General features: G+C 31.5%; 2 protein-coding genes across 5 annotated transcripts; one reads left to right on the forward strand and one right to left on the reverse strand.

The window, feature by feature from the left end:
- The first annotated feature begins 409 nt into the window (after window positions 1-409).
- LOC137826555 (Transducin/WD40 repeat-like superfamily protein) lies at window positions 410-7642 on the forward strand. 4 transcript variants are annotated; one of them, XM_068632560.2, is made up of 12 exons: window positions 410-821; window positions 1413-1528; window positions 2165-2234; window positions 3113-3260; window positions 3352-3489; window positions 3806-3945; window positions 4898-4945; window positions 5777-5887; window positions 5987-6168; window positions 6248-6369; window positions 6927-7003; window positions 7208-7642. In XM_068632560.2, exons 1-12 carry the CDS (start codon window positions 582-584, stop codon window positions 7337-7339), a joined length of 1524 nt encoding a protein of 507 aa, XP_068488661.2. In that variant the 5' UTR covers window positions 410-581; the 3' UTR covers window positions 7340-7642. The 4 variants fall into 4 exon arrangements, 1 of the variants encoding a protein (XP_068488661.2); XR_016517695.1 differs by having other exon boundaries at window positions 422-821; window positions 5967-6168; XR_016517697.1 differs by having other exon boundaries at window positions 422-821; window positions 5827-5887; window positions 5967-6168.
- A 1069-nt stretch (window positions 7643-8711) lies between these two features.
- On the reverse strand, window positions 8712-14672 carry LOC137832405 (protein CHROMATIN REMODELING 35). The gene is made up of 7 exons (XM_068640565.2): window positions 14603-14672; window positions 14441-14515; window positions 13047-13711; window positions 11857-12057; window positions 11398-11571; window positions 9222-10948; window positions 8712-9126 (listed from the first exon to the last, which is right to left on the reverse strand). Exons 2-7 carry the CDS (start codon window positions 14487-14489, stop codon window positions 9123-9125), a joined length of 2820 nt encoding a protein of 939 aa, XP_068496666.2. The 5' UTR covers window positions 14490-14515; window positions 14603-14672; the 3' UTR covers window positions 8712-9122.
- Between the last annotated feature and the right edge of the window lie 1735 nt (window positions 14673-16407).

Consider the following 16407-nt stretch of genomic DNA (forward strand, 5'->3'; position numbering starts at 1 on the left):
TGATATCTAAAAAGTAAAAATATTTATCTGACAACTCATTATACTAATATATATTAGTATTTAAATTAAAATAAAATAATATAATTAAAATATTAATTTATTAAATTGTGAGGTAAGTGTAATTATTGTTTAGAGTGTTAAAATATTAGTGCTCTTTTATATTTTGAAATATACTAAAATATTAATCATTTAACTATTTTTATATTATTATTTATTTTTCATAAATTTGATATAAATAAAAAGTAATATAGAAAATTATAATTTAACTCATTAAATTTTCTCATTTTTTTAAATAATGGTAATTGTGTTAAACATTTAATAAAAATTACATGTGTAATTTCATTGATCTAAATTAAGCGCAATAGCTGTTTTTTAATCAATTTTTAATTAATATCTATGTTTATTTTCCGCTGAATTTTCTACCGGTCACCGGTTGGTAAGGTCTCCAGTTAATTTCGATCTCTCTCTGTGTCTCTCTGCATTTCTCTCATTAGAATCCAACTTCACACATTAACCGTGGCAAAGTTCGCCGGAGAATCGGGTTCGGCCACCGCTCTCCGATGAACGCTCCATAAATCATCATGGCGGAGCAAGGCAGCGCCGCCGTCAACAACGGCGAAACAGAACCGCAACAAAACGAACACCACCTCCTCAACAACCACACCGACAACAACGAGGTAGACAATGACGAGAAGAGTTCAGATCCAGAGTTGTTCTGCTGTTTGCTTCAGCCAGTCACCGCCGACGCCGATCCCGAGTACATTGGCGTTCGCCGCCTCCTCCTTCTTCGGAAGGCGGAGGCTGGAATTATCCGCCGCAGAGTACGCTCCGTGTAGAACACGCACTCTTATCTAAATCTAATGTTTCTGATAATTTTATCATCACAATCTGAAAATTGAGATTGTTATAAGTGCTTGTAGCTTAATTCTCTTTATAATCACCGATCTCGTTCTCTTATATGCATATAATTCTGTTTCTTTATGCAGATCAATCGTGACAGATTTGCATTATTTATGGTGATGATTTGGTTTTAGTGTTTCTGTATATTGTTACATTTTGACTTTTTGATTATAAGCTTGTTGACTTGCGTGTTCCTACAATGTTCTCAATTATCATAAACGATGTTTAAGTACGTTTAGTGCTGAGTTTATTATTATTATTATTAGGACAGTATTTATATACAGTTTCAAGTGCAGTTAATCAGAATTGGAGTTTTACATAGGTAATCCATGTTTCATTTAGTGCTAACCACCTTATATTACAAAGATTGCCGAGGTGAAACTTCAATTCTGATAAGAGAATAGTATAAAAAGTTCGGTCTTTCTTCTTCTTATTATTACTTGTGATAGTGTTATCTTCTGGGGCTGTGTTGTTGTTACTATTTGACTTATGGACATGTGATTGTGTTGAAGGATTGGAGATGCAATGAGAAAACTTATGTGGCATACCGGAATTACATGAGTAGGTCTAAAAACTGGGAAAGGGATAGTTCGCGAGCCCCTAGTCTGCAGAGTACTCCAGGAAACAGGTTGCTGTTTTTTCTTTTTTTACTGGAACTAATGAGTACATATTTGCTTAATTTTGTATCACATAATTTGATGATATGGTTGCTGAAAGAAGATAAAATAAGGAATTAAAGATGCCCATGATTGGATACGGAGCTTCTAAGTGATCTGGATGTGCTGTTGGACAGTAAATTAAACTTTGATCTGTATGGAAAATTTTGGAAGACAGATGTTGTTATTCATTCAAATCTACTTTCTTTCTTCACATATGTAATCTAAAACATATTGACAAGATGATTGTGATTTATGTCTGGTTGTGTAGCAAGCTGGTTTTAGCTTATCTAATGTTCTTGACTGGTCTTTTCTCGGTTATGTTTTAGGTTAATTTAGGATGACATCATATTTTCCAACACTTGTACTTTGTCTCTTATATCAAAATTATCTTAATTTCTGTACATTTTTTCCCATCAATTGCCTTTCTTATTTTAATGTGAATTCGATTCGATGTACATCGTTGTGGTTAATTCTTCAATTTGAGTTTCTGTTTGTAATTATAACCACATTTTATGTCAATGCAGCTTTCTCATTCACGGTACTAGTTTAAATTTATGTTTCCGTACAATTCTGACATCAGGATAATTTACTGGTTGATGCATCAGTGGCCGATTTTTTCCATCTCCAACTCCACACTCCCGTTGGTCTGAGGTGGATAGCTTGAGTTCTGGGAGGGTAAGTTGTGTGATGTAGATTTTGTTGCAATATACTTGTATTGCACATACCTTTTATCTTTAACTCTTAATTGGGTAGAAAAATGCCATATACATTAAAATTATGACCAGATAGACATATTCTGTTAATGGGATTTATACCTTTTAATTTAAGTATATCAGAGTGTACCATAATAACTGATAGGATAACCAGCCAGTCATTTGAACTGGTAGTGCTATTGTCCAGGAAGTGCTGATTGTGCTTTGGTGTGGCACCCGGTCAAGTGGGATTCTTACGGTTATTCAGTTTTTTTTTTTTCCGTTCTTTTAGGAAGAAAAAGTTTGTAGAAGAGCTAAACAAAGCATTCAGAAACTAAATTAGATACATTAGAAAAAGGCAAGATAACTTTTTATTAGTCATAAAGCAGTTAACATTGCCCATAGATGATACACTATATTCTTTACTGATTATTGGCTCGAAACCAACCCTATACTTTGTTGGGTAGATTTGACTGTCACTTTCTTGATATTAGTAAGTTTTGCTCAATGCTTCTTGCTGAAACTACAATTATAGAAGTTGCTGTTAGTCAGTCTGAGTAAATACACCTAAGTTTCCTGGATTGGGGGAAATTTACATAAACTGACTTATTGGTTTAGATATTACATAAGACTACACTAATGAAATAGATAGACTAACCATTATTTAACAAGATGTTACAAGTATACTTTGGGCGTTTGTACTGTTAAGGGATATGTGGGTTATGTTAGGCCATGATAATTGGAGCTTTGTCTAATTGTTTTTAAATTGAAGGAGATCAGTACTGTTTAGCTCATATGCTGTGAGTATTAGTTTAAATTTCATGATCGTTTACTTTTTTTCGTCATTTATCAAAATTGTAGGATCTGCAAAATGCAAATCCAGTACATAATCATAGATTGAGTTTTGGCTCAAGTGTAAGTGATTCTGATCATCCTAGACACCGTGGGGCTGAGTCTGCTTATTCTTTTGTTGGAATGCATTGTATCTTTGACAAGTGCAAAGCCTCTGGTAAGTCTGATCTAAATTTGTCTTTTGTTACACTAATACCAGTCTCTGTTTTACTTTCTGGTGGAATAATCCTGAAAATCTTTATGTGTAGTTACCGTGTTGAAGTTTGGGCACATGAGTTCTGATCTACTTGCTTATGGGGCATCTGATGGAACCTTAACTGTCTGCAGTGTATCAGAGAATCCTTCAGTCATCAAACAACTGGATGGGCATTCCAAAGATGTAACAGGTTGGTTGGATAAACTGTCTTTGTTTATTTGATCTATATTTAATGCTGCATGACATATATGACCAAGTGCGCTAAGGAAATATCACCTAATGTATTATTTTTAATTGGGACATTATGGATCAATAAATCTTGGTCTGCATTTTTTCCAATTGGAGATCAAATTAGCCAGATTTCAGAAAAATACTGCAGCCATTGACTAATTATTCTTGCTGAATTTGTCACTTATTCCTAATGTGGAATTATGATTTTCCAAAATTTCCTAAATTGTAATGCTCCCTAATTTATTACATGACCTCATATGCTTGTTTATTTTCAGATTTTGATTTTACATCAAATAATCAATACATTGCATCGTCTTCATTGGATAAAACTGTGAGAGTATGGGAGATAGCGAAAGGTATTTGCATACGGGTGATATATGGAGTATCTCCACAATTGTGTATCCGTTTTCACCCTGTAAGTATAATTGGGGGTGTGTTTATGCATAAAGGTGTCTTCTTTTTTATTAAGAATGCTAGCCTTCCCATCTCTTTAGAGGATACCGTTGCCTTCTTTAATAGTTGGACAAAACACCGTCGTCTTAGATTTGAAAACTTTAGATATTCTGGAAATTTTATGGTAAATTTCATGTTTGTATGAAAAGTAACCTGTGACTTTTATCTCTTGCTTTGTGTGTATTCAATTTACTAGACTGTCACTCTTATGTCTAAATATTTTTCTAGAAGTTCTAATAGCCACTTTTTACACTAAGGGAAGTGATAAAATTGACTTTCGTATATTGAACATGGCTAGATTTTTATGGGTGGAATTGAATCTCAGTTTGCAGAAGGTCTCAGACATTCATTGTGATCTTGAACTTGGATTTATTTGTAGTTTTTTTCCTCTCTCGTCTTTTCTTTTTTTTGTTGATCAAACCTTTTTTCAAAAAGAGAAAATGATGAGGTGGACCAGTACTTTTCTCTGTGGTCCATGTTAAAGAATTTAAGACTTCCTCCATACACATTGGTTTTATTTTGAATTGGTTGTGCTTGAGGCTGCAACAAATACAAATATGCTTTGAAGCATAAAATAGTGAGGGGAGGAGGCTGTGAATTTAGCATATAGAATTTTTCATCTTTGTCACATCTAGTGAAACTGAATGTTTTTCTCTATGATAGAGGGTGAGCATGGGAGGAGGGGAGTTTTTTAGTTAGGAAAGAATGGGTAAATGACAACAATTTGCTTCAGATTTCCTCTCATCTACTGAAACTTAAATATTATTTGCAACTTGTCCAATTTTTCCAAAGATATGGTTTCCTATATCATTATGCATGTGGATTTGGATATTTTATATTGGTAAATAATTTTTTTCTTTTGATTCCATCCTTGGTTGCTACTGAAGCCTGTATTTTTTCTGTATTTGGTGCAGGTAAATAATAACTTCCTTTCAGTTGGAAATGCAAACAAAGAAATCAACGTAAATATATTAATTGTTTCCATTTTGTTATTTTAGAGAAGGAAGTAACATGTTTGACACTTTTGCTGAAGCTTTTCTGTTGGAATATATTTGGTTGTTTCTGTTCTTGCTTGGTAAACCTGAAATGTCTTTGATGTGGTGGGGTTGCTCAGACCTTAAATGTTATTGAAGTAGCATTGTGTTATTTGTTTGTAAAGTATCGAGAACTGTTTGTTTTGTGTGGTTTGGTGCTATTATTATGCTCAGACGTTTCACAGAAAATGGAGTAATAGGGAATAGAGTTACCTTTCTGTGTTTGGATATTAATGAGGGAAGAAATAGGAAGGTCTTGTGGTTTATAAGTGGTGCGCTGTGAAATTAAGTATAACCTTTTTATTAAGTTACTCAATTTATGAAGGTAAAGTAGTAAATGTAAAGTTTAAAAAAAATAAAAGTAACCCTCAGATAGTTAGGAGGGAACGGCTCAGATAGTTTGAATGGGAATGGTTCTACACACTTTCCCTTCCACAAAATTTCAACCTCCTAAATAAGGAGAATTATTCCTTTCCCATCATTTCCTTTCCACTCCCCATATTCAAGCAGACTCATAGATCATTTGATTGAGTCATTGAATGGTTGTTTGTTATTCAGACACTGGAATAAGAGAAAGGCAGTGACAGTCACTTCAATTCATCAAATGCTCCCACTATTAAATATCTGTGGCTTAGTTACTATGTGTATTTTTTACTACTTTCCACCACATAAAATCCTCCCCTATGATGTTGTAATTTTTTACTTACATTTCCTTTACAGTAATTTATTATTTTTCTTAAAAGTGATATGATGTATCAGGTGTTCAATTTTAGTACCGGAAGGGTAATTAATAAATCACTATTTGACAGTGAAGTTACCTCTTTGGACCATGACCATACAGGACTTCTCATATTTTGTGGAGATGGACAGGTGAGCTGCTCTATATATGCACTGCACATGTATTTTGTTTTGTATATCCTAATTGTTAGGTTGATCTCATTTTCTTTAGGTACTGGATTGTATGTGCAGGGATGTATATACTCAGTAAATATGAACTCTCACACCGGTGTATTATCTCGCTCGCATCGTTATCGAAGTAGTAGCAAGCAAAAATCTCCTGTTACCACAGTGCAGTATAGGAGTTTCTCTCTGCTCGCTCGTGGACCTGTGTTGTTGACATGTACCCAGGATGGAAACCTGTCTTTCTTCAGGTTCAAAAAAAGTTTTCTTTTAAGTTCTCTTTTTTTAACTCTCATTTTCCTTTGGAGCACTAATATTGGTGTATTGTAGTGTGGCTTTGGAGATAAATGGCTATTTAACTCTTCGATGCTCTCTAAAATTAGCTCCACGTATACACAAAATTCAAGCTTCTTTCTGTCCTCTCCTTTCCCTTGAAAAAGGAGAATTCATAGGTATGTTGATATCATTCTTGCAAACTTCTTTCTCTTCTCCATTTCCTCCCTCTTCCGTCTCTTGAAGGACTTTTAAATAATAATCTGGTTTTAATAACCCAAACTCTGCCTGTGTAAAACTATAAAATAAGTCGAGGATTATGTACTGCTTGAATTTGTCAACTTCTCCATAAGTATTTGTAAGAAAAGAAAAGAAAAGAAGTTTCTCACCAGTTAAAATCAATTAACTTGTGATTTAACTCACAGGAGAAATTTGATTTATATTAGACAGTTAGTTATTAAACAGTTAGTTGCTAAACTGTTTTCTGTTTATCTCTCCTCTTTCACTCTGTATACTTTCATAATAAGATCTTCCTTTTCTATATCTTTGTTATTCTAATAATTTATTTTAACTAGCAAGAATGTTTACCAAACGAGATTTAAATAATGCCTACAATTGAGACTTCAATGGAAACGGAGACTGATATGCTGCAAGTTTTTCTTAAATACCTTTTACTTAAGCAACATTACTGTGGTTGTCTTTCTTACATTATCTTACACTGTTTTGCCATGTGAAGTTGCTGGAAGTGAGGACTCAAATGTCTACTTTTATGATTTAACTCGGCCCAAAAATACATGTGTGAACAAGCTACAGGTTAGTCTTTTCTTTCATCCAAGGTATTTTGATTTTTTCTAAAAACTGATGACTGTCTCCGATAGAGAACCTGATTATAGTCATCTTTTGTTGAGTTTTGTCTTCCAATCATGTTTTTTTAAGGGGATTGAGTGTGGTTTTGTTAAAATAATATGATTGATGTTAATAAAGGTGAAAATGCATAAAATGATTGTAATGCTGCAGGGTCATCGATTTCCTGTGATGGGTATTGCCTGGAACCATGGAGAAAATTTATTGGCTTCATCTGATTTTTATGGCGTAGTAATTGTGTGGAAGAGAGAAAGAACAAATCAAAACAAATATACACAACAATAGAAGTTTAAAGAAAGCCAATAAGTTCTCCTTCACCTCACCATTCTCTTCTGTATTTTTGTGCTATTATTTTTTTTATTTTTTCAATTCTTAATGCAATGTACTTTGTATCCATGAATCAATGACCCACAGCCTCACATGATTAGGAAACCAAAGATATTATATTAAGTTTGTGTGGAAGAAAGAAATTGTATTCTTAGACATGATTAGGGATTTTGTATGCAAATTATGGCGAATATGTTTTCTGGACATTCTTCGCCATATGTAATTTTATACAAACAATAAATCACTTCTTTCTCACATTTACATATCTCTCTCTCCTTTTTCTTGGATGCTTCTGTTTGGATGCATTATCCAGACACATTGAGTGATAAATCTCATCTCAGGATAATTAATTCAAAATACTCAATTTTCTAAAATAATACAAAAATATATTATAAATATTTGTATACAAGATAAGCTAAACATTTTTTTTAAAGACTTAGCATTACATGTAATAGTTATCAAATTTATGTAACAAAATCAAACTTTAGAAAATTATAATTAGAATTTGTGTATATATAGCCACATTGTTACGAAATTTCCTATTGATTAATAATCAGGAACTCTACTAAATTAAAACAATATATATTACTATTGCCAACAAATTTTAATAACTGATATTTAATTTAGAAGTTGATATTAAAAAATACTAATAACGTTGTTTAATTTCAAATAAAAACTATTTATAACTTTTCAAATAGTAGTTTCATATTATAAAAGAAAAAAGATGACAGATATTTTATTTAAAAAGTAAAAAATATAATATTTGATTAAAAATAGAAAATATAATACTGAATATAATTATTCACATAAATTACTTTTCTAACTAAAATAATTAACAGATATATAATGTCGAAACCTCCGTTGAGTAGAAAGAATTTCCTGGTTCATATCTATATTATTTGTAAGTAGATATACTATGCACAGTTATTTCAATTTTATACCAAATGGTAAATAAGGTATTCTTATATTAAAATATTTAAAATATAAATATATAATATAAATATATAAATATATAATATAAATATATAAATATATAAAATAAAAATATAAATATATAATATAAAAATATAAATATATAATATAAATATATAATATAAAAATATAAATTACTTTTATCATAAATAATATATTTCATTAAGTTATCTTTCTCTTAAAATTATCATTTACAATATTTTTTAAATAATTTATTTGAAGTCCTCTTAAAAATTGTGAATACACGTGTTTCCGCTCATATTACAGAGAATAATGGTATCAACTTTTAATTGGCTAATATTTATATAAAGTTATATATACTTAAATATAATATATTTTAATTAATTATTCATAAAATAATAAATCTCTCTCTATATATATATAAGGCTTTGAACATTTTATAATCAGTTGATTCAACGTAACTAGATAGTAGAATTGCTATTTGCTACAAACTACTAAGAACACGTCACAAAATTGAACAGTGACATGAAACTTCACAAAAATAAAGACTAAAGGACAACTCATTCAATTCTCGGTAACCCAAGATTGTTCTGAACTAAGATACAATCAGATAATCACAAAAAATATTGTCTACTCATTCTTTTTTCATCGAAAGCCAAATTCTAGCAGGTACGTACAAATAAAACAAATATTAAAACACAGGTGTATGATTGGCAAATAGTAAGCAAACAGGGTTACAGCAACTCAAACAAGTTCAGAAAATTTTACTCACACTCAAATGAAACTGAAAAATAATTGCCTACCCATCCTACCTGACATAGAAAAATAAACAAATATCAGAAAAAAAAAAAGTGTGTGATTGGCAGCTTATGAATATACAAAAAAAATGGGGGAAATGGTGACTGACCTTTTGTACAGAGCTTTTACATCTTCTCCTAGCAATGGACTCTCAAGAAAAAGATCGTTACAGTCTTTGAGAAGAACTTGCTCAACTTCAAATGCTCGATCACCACAATACTCGTTCCATTCAAACCACATTTTTGAAATTAATTCCTTCTTCAAACAAGTGTTGTTATCCTCCTCTTCTGGAGAATCTGCAGACACCAATCGATACACAAAGACTTTCTTCTGCTGGCCCGGTCTGAATGCTCGACCAATAGCTTGGCGAGTAACTGAAGGATTAAGATGAACGTCCAAAATAACTATGCGTGATGCCCCGACCAATGATATGCCCTCTCCACATGCCTTAATGGAGCCAAAGAAGACTTTGGCATTTGGAGAACTGTTAAATTTTTCCATGGACCATTCTCTCTGCTCATAGCTTGATTCTCCTGAGATTACAAATATTTCCCTGCCTAGACTCCACCCTTTAGTTTGCACGGTTAACCTTTCTAGATATTTCAAAGGAAGCAAATATTGACTGAATACTAGAAGTTTCTCTCCGGCTGATTCACACAAATTTAGCATGTTCCAGAAGAATTTGGACTTCACACCATCTCTGGGATCTGATTTTTCTATCAGAGCATCGAGTATATCATCAGATATATTATTTTCTCCACATTTTTCAGCTAAAGATTTCAGTTTGGGGTGCAAATAGAGAGCACTGCCTACAGAAGATATCTTGAACTTTCCAGATGACTTCTTTAATCTTTCAAGGTCAAGCTTTTGTTTAGGGCTAAGATTGAGAACCACAGTAAAATCAAAGAGACCGGGAAGCTCTTTAAGAAAATCCCCTTTATAATAATGAAGGACATTGCTTGTCATCTCGCGCAAATCTCGTATGACAGCCACTTTCCCTTTAAAATCTGTGCCCTTCAAAGTGTTTTCAACGAGATCATAAAAGGTTCTCATTCCTGGTATATGAACTCTACTTTCAATGCGTCTCACAATAGGCTTAGATGTTTCCATCTTCAAAAATTTTGGCCGAACAAGATTTAAAATGTTAAACACCTCCCTGACATGATTTTGATAAAGGGTTCCTGACAGTACAACTTTTCTTGGCGTTTGAACTTTTGCAAGGGACTGCACCATATCTGTGTTTTCATTCCTAGGATTGTGTCCCTCGTCTAAAATAAGAATTGAAGGAACCTTGAGCAACATATCTTGGCAAGATAATGATGTACTATTGGTCCCATTATCACAGACAATAGAGGAGAACTGTTTGTATCCTAGGAAAAGAACACTCTTCTTCTCCATCCATTGCTTCAGCACTTCCAGTTGTTGACTTCTGGTGTCTGCCTTCACTGTGTAGAAGTCATACAGAGGTATGTCCTCCACCTGCCATATTTGAAACTCCTTTTTCCATGTTGACAATATTCCCTTAGGAAGCACCACTAAGGGTCTTGCATTTGGATACTTGCCTAGAAAACTTTGCATGAAACTGATTATCATGAATGTTTTCCCAGATCCTGGAGCATGGGCTAAGATGCAGCCACCAGGATGGTCACCTGCAAGATTTCTACCAAGAAAATTGAATCCTTCAACTTGATGGGGTTTCATCTGTTTCATGTGTCTAGGGTGCGCTGGGATTTCAGTAACCATGAGGTCATCTCCAATAACGTTAATTCCAAATACATCTGCTTTTGCTTTGGTCTTACAGGAGTCAGAGGCATAAGTCCTTGTGCTCCGTTTAACCTTCAATAAAATATAAAATTAATGATAGTAATAATAAAAATAATAAGTCAAACTTTAACACTTCCTGTCCCAGCCAGAAGTAATCTTAGTCTAGAATATACTCAACACCGTGAGCATGAAAACAAGGTATTATGAAGCAGTTAAGTCCACATGATATGAATGATCTACCTGCAATAAAATTTTGGTTTAATAAAGCGGTTTCTCAGTCCTCAAAGAAAATTTAGTGGAATAAATAAAATAAACAGTTTCTCAGTAGAGGTTGGCAAATTATCAGAAGAGGTTATTTAACACATGTTGCGATCTGTTTCACTTGTCATTTTGTATGTCTCCCCAAAAATTAATGTGTTGTGCATCTAATTTCAAGCCCCATAATTAAAAGCGATCATAAGACTAAAAGCATATTTTATGTTTAACAAAAAAAAACATTGATGCAAAAACAATAGTCTAACCTTGTACTGAAACTCAAATATGGTTTCAATTCTTCGGTCAATAATGCCACAAACCCGACAAACATAACCAATATCATCTTTTAAAATCAAAGAATGATCGCAGTCCTCATCTCTTTCTTCTTCTTCATGGTCTCTTCCTACTTCTTCATCTGGCAGAGGATTCCCGGAAACAACCTAGTAGAGGGACAGTTAAACTACATCAATGACAAAGGAACCCTGAAACTGCAATTTGCAGGTAGACTTCAACGTAATAAATGATGTACTTCAAATTTAAATTACGACGTGTATACAAATAGTTTTACGTAGCAAAAAACAAACTAGCAAGTAATATTTAAATGTAATTTTTGAAGCCTTACATGTTTTATACATACATACAACAGGTAACATGCATAGAAAATTATTTACATTTGTCTACATAAGACAAAAATTACTATTGAAAAAATATTTGAAGTATTATACTTTGGAACACTCCATTGCCATTGACATCTCCTTCCAAATATCTTCTAGGCCCTCATTATCTGCGGTGTCAACCTGAAGATCCTCTTGCTCCTCTACACCGATATAAACACCTTTATCTCTAGTGGTACCTTTATCCGCCATACTTGTCTCAATTTTCAGATCTTTACTTTTGCCATGGTTACGCATGGGAGTACGCGGCCTCTAAAATGCATTGTTCGACACAGAACAGTAAAGCATGTTAGTGAAACAACTTACATTGAAATGAAGAGAAAGAAGAAAGAGCTTGCATCTTCTCATGAAGAGTAGCTACAAATTTAAATCTAAATACACAGAAACTTAAGAAGTTACCTAAATGCAAATGTTAAGTGATTCAAATGAAAAAAGTTCACACAATATGTTCAAAAAAAGCAAATGGTTAAACTCATATATCATTCACTGTTCCCTTTTCTACATTGATATGTGATTAAAAGGAGCAAAGAAAAAGAATATGTAAAAATAGCACGACATCTAGATAAAATATAAATCCAGACACATCCACTATTTCCATTTTAAACCCCATCAAATGCCCAATCACCAAGCATAATATAAAGGATCGAAAGTAAAAATCATACTTCGTCAAAACATTCAAGTTTAGCGATACATCCAATACAAAGATTTCAGAACTAGAAAAAAAGTCAAACTCAGCCAAAGTACCTAGAAATTTAGAACTTCTTTTTAAGAGAACTACGCAGTGTCAAGAAAGTAAGGAATTGAGAATTTTTCACGATTTTTGTTTCAAGCTTCAAATCAGAAAAAAAAAATAATACAAGAAAAAGTCAATGTTTTAAAGGAAACTTCAGCCACAACACAAAAATTAAAAAGTGCTACAATTTTGTTAAATCATCTGTTAGGCCTATAAGTCATGTTTGTATATACAAAAGGAGGGTAGCCAAATGAAGGAGGAATTATTCTGAGATTTTGGGTGGTGATTTTGAGTACACGCTGACTTTTCTCATTATCTGATTGGTTTTACTTGCTTGATGACTATTCCATATTTGTAAGGAGATATCTCAATCCATAATTATTTTCTGTTTCTCCTTGGAGCGTGTTACTATTATATTCCAAATTAAAAGGTATGCATATTAGTAACCATTATTTCAATATTGGTAACTCATATATTTAAATTATTAAAAAACTAAGGAAAAACTTACAGTTGTCTTCATCACAACAGGGGATGGTGCAACTTGTCTCGGCAACACAATTTCATAAAACGAAGCAACAGATTTTTTTTGTCTATCATCTTCCTCTTCTGAAGCTTCATGAAATGGAACAACAGATTTTTTTTGTCTGTCATCTTCCTGTTTTGAAGCTTCAAGAAAAGGAACAATAGATATATTATGTCTATCATCTTCCTCTTTTGAAGCTTCATGAAAAGGAACAATAGATTTATTATGTCTATCATCTTCCTCCTCTGAAGCTTCAGGAAATGGAACAATAGATCTTTCATCTCCATCATCTTCCACATCTGAATCAATGTGGATAACAGGAATTGGAGCTGCACTAACATCCTTCCCCTCCGAATCTATGACATTATGAAATGTCAAACCATTGTCTAGTTGATCTTCGAACATAGCAGTGTCTTCATCGTGGTCAGTTACCACATTGATCAATTGATCAACAAGTCCGGGATACTTTGCAAAGTAAGGTCCAAGTATCTGCATTTTTCGGGCTACAAGAGCCTCTATCTCTTTTGTGACACTTCCAAATTTCCCATGCTCTATACGAACCACAACATCCGAAATTGCAAATGGATTCGTATGGTCATCGACATCTGATAACTTCTGTCTTTTGTCTTTGTGAGGGCCAGGGGAAAATCCTGGTTTCACAAAATCAAACTATACTAAGAACAGCTCCAGATATATTCCATCATGAAGCACAACCAAATATTCTCAATGCTTACATACTGTACACACACCCCAACACAGTTTCAACTCCAACCACCAACTAATCAAATCAAAACAAAAGAAAATCATAAAATATAATCAAAGCAAAAAACTTTAAAATAGCACCTTACATGTTATTTATTTTATTTTTATATTCTCTAATTAAAATTCAAGTATCACCATGATTAGAGTAAAAAAGGTACCACCTTGATAATTCACATAAATAATACAAACCTTTCTTAAGTTTTATTAAGCATATTACATAGCTAAAATTCCAATTCTGATTAAAAACACTATCTAAGTTTCGTCCTAAGTTTCTTACCACACCGCACACAAAAATATTAAGGAAAATATCCTCATCAAATCCTAAAATAAATAAAAAAAATTGAAATAATCTACCAAAAAATGAGAATGTTCAGACTCAACATTTAAGTTTCTTACCACACTGCACGCGAAAATATTAAAGAAAATATCCTCATTAAATCCTAAAATAAATAAAAAAATTTGAAAGAATCTACAGAAAAATAGATAATTTTTTTTAAAAAAAGGAAAATGATATTGAAAATGCAGACACTGTAAGTGGTTATCAACATTTTATTATGTCAAAGTAAAAGAAAAAAAAATAAAAGAGAAAAAAAAAAACAAGAAAATGAGGAATATACCGGTTGAACAGTAGCGTTTAGCTGATGACACATCATCAGAGGATTCCATCGGTAACTTTCAACGAAATGAAGAAACTGAAAATCGAAGCAAAAACAAATAAAACGATTACAAACAGAAACAGAAAAATAAAAAACAAGTGTTGAGTTTATCCATTTTCTAACAGCGATTGCAGAAAAAGAAGAGAACGAGGGTTACGAAGAAGATGAAGTGATGAAGAGAGAAAATGAGTGTGAGAAATCCAGAGAGAGTGAAAGCACTGAACATTTTATAGAGTAACTAGTGAGTTTACGACGCTTGAGTTTCCATGATCCTCTGTGTCAAAGCTGCAGCATTCATGCAGTGTGAATGCAAAATTAACGGCGAGTGTATTACAAGAAAAGGGATCAAGAAATTTGAACCGTTAGATTCACGTGGTAACAAACTTTTTAACTGTTTCATTGGTGTTGGTCAAAAAGCACTATCCAATCATGATGCATGCGTGATTGGTGAATAGACGCAGTTAATTGATTACAGTTAAAAAACATTTTTATTTTTTTAATACATAAAATTATTTTTTTTATAAATATTTATAATCTATTTATTTTAATTTTTTTAACATATAGGTTTTTTTTTCTAATTTTTTATAATTTTACTGTATTTTTTTTAATATTATTTTTTTTAATAATATTTTTTTTTATGATAACAGATAATTATTGTTACTGAGACGTCAAGTGTAAAGTTGCATAGAAATATTTAATATAAAAGTTTTATAAAAAAAAATCTAATCAAATAGAGATTTTAAGTTTGATTAATGGTATGATTAATAAAAATTAATTAACATTATCTTATATTTTGAAAAGGGAATTTTAGGACAAGAATAAATGCATATATGTTTAGTGTGTTAAATGGAAAAACAAACTGATTAAGAAAATTTACAAAAATAGCAAAATTTGATGCTTCTTTTTTTACTTAAATAGGATAGTACGTTGAATAATTACCCAACTAGCATCATTTACTCTAATAGTTAATAGTTCAATTTCAGAAAATCAAATTTTAAACATGATTTGGTGTAAAAAAACAGAATTGGGTTTTATGTTTTTGTTTTTTTATTATTTAAAAAGAGATGAAAGAATTTATAATATTAGATTTTTAAAATGTATTTATTTTAAAAAAATATAAATAAAAAAATTGAAAGTGGACTCAAAATATATTTTAATATAGAATTTATTTTGATATATAATTATTTTTTAAATTAGTACTTTTTAATATATTTATGTTTCTAGAATATTATCCCTCAACATATTTTTTTTTAAATATGTGTTCTTCTACAATTTTTTTATTTTAAAATTAATTTTCTTTTATTTTTAAATTAAAAAAAAATAAAACCTAGGATTCAATTCCTTACAAATGTAAGTCAATCATCCCAAATTTATCATCCTAAATTTATTTGACACAGTATCCTATTAGGATAAAACAAAAATTAAAATGTGTTATTTTAGAAAGTATTTTAATGATTAAATATATATAGAAACTGCACAACTACTTTATTAGAAAGCGTGTCATAAATGCATAATTTTAACTCATGTGGGAATAGTAATTAATTTGATGAAAAATTAGGAAGAGAAGAATTAATGCTTCAATAGTTGAATTGATTTTTTTTTTTCAAATCACTAAGAGGGGCTTAGATGTTAATTAATATTTGAGTTTAATTTTAACATGTTATTTATTTGGGACAATATTAGTTTTATCTCAAATAATGATTTTTTTAAAACTGTTATAAAAAAATTGATAAATTTATGATATGTAATAATATTTAAAAAATCCCTTTTTCTGATGTTTAAAAGCTAGATTTGTTTGCTTCTCAGCTTTTAATTTGGAGTTCAAACTTTGAAGTTTAAAACTTATCAAAATCAAAATGCATAAAAAAACTTACTATATAGGAGGAAAAGATAATTGTTACATCTTTAGTAAAGTGACAATTGTTAAG

Source organism: Phaseolus vulgaris, chromosome 11 (assembly GCF_051622355.1).
Source record: "Phaseolus vulgaris cultivar YP4 chromosome 11, ASM5162235v1, whole genome shotgun sequence".
In the NCBI taxonomy this organism is placed as follows: domain Eukaryota; kingdom Viridiplantae; phylum Streptophyta; class Magnoliopsida; order Fabales; family Fabaceae; genus Phaseolus; species Phaseolus vulgaris.

Excerpts from the sequence above, each read along its gene's own strand:
- LOC137826555 (XM_068632560.2), top strand. The coding sequence starts at position 582 with ATGGCGGAGCAAGGCAGCGCCGCCGTCAACAACGGCGAAACAGAACCG. Across the intron at positions 822-1,412 it reads CTGGAATTATCCGCCGCAGA|GATTGGAGATGCAATGAGAA; the intron begins GTACGCTCCGTG and ends ATTGTGTTGAAG. Across the intron at positions 3,261-3,351 it reads TGACAAGTGCAAAGCCTCTG|TTACCGTGTTGAAGTTTGGG; the intron begins GTAAGTCTGATC and ends CTTTATGTGTAG.
- LOC137832405 (XM_068640565.2), bottom strand. The coding sequence starts at position 14,489 with ATGGAATCCTCTGATGATGTGTCATCAGCTAAACGCTACTGTTCAACC. Across the intron at positions 13,712-14,440 it reads TAAACGCTACTGTTCAACCG|GATTTTCCCCTGGCCCTCAC; the intron begins GTATATTCCTCA and ends TTGTGAAACCAG. Across the intron at positions 11,572-11,856 it reads TGGCAATGGAGTGTTCCAAA|GTTGTTTCCGGGAATCCTCT; the intron begins GTATAATACTTC and ends TCCCTCTACTAG.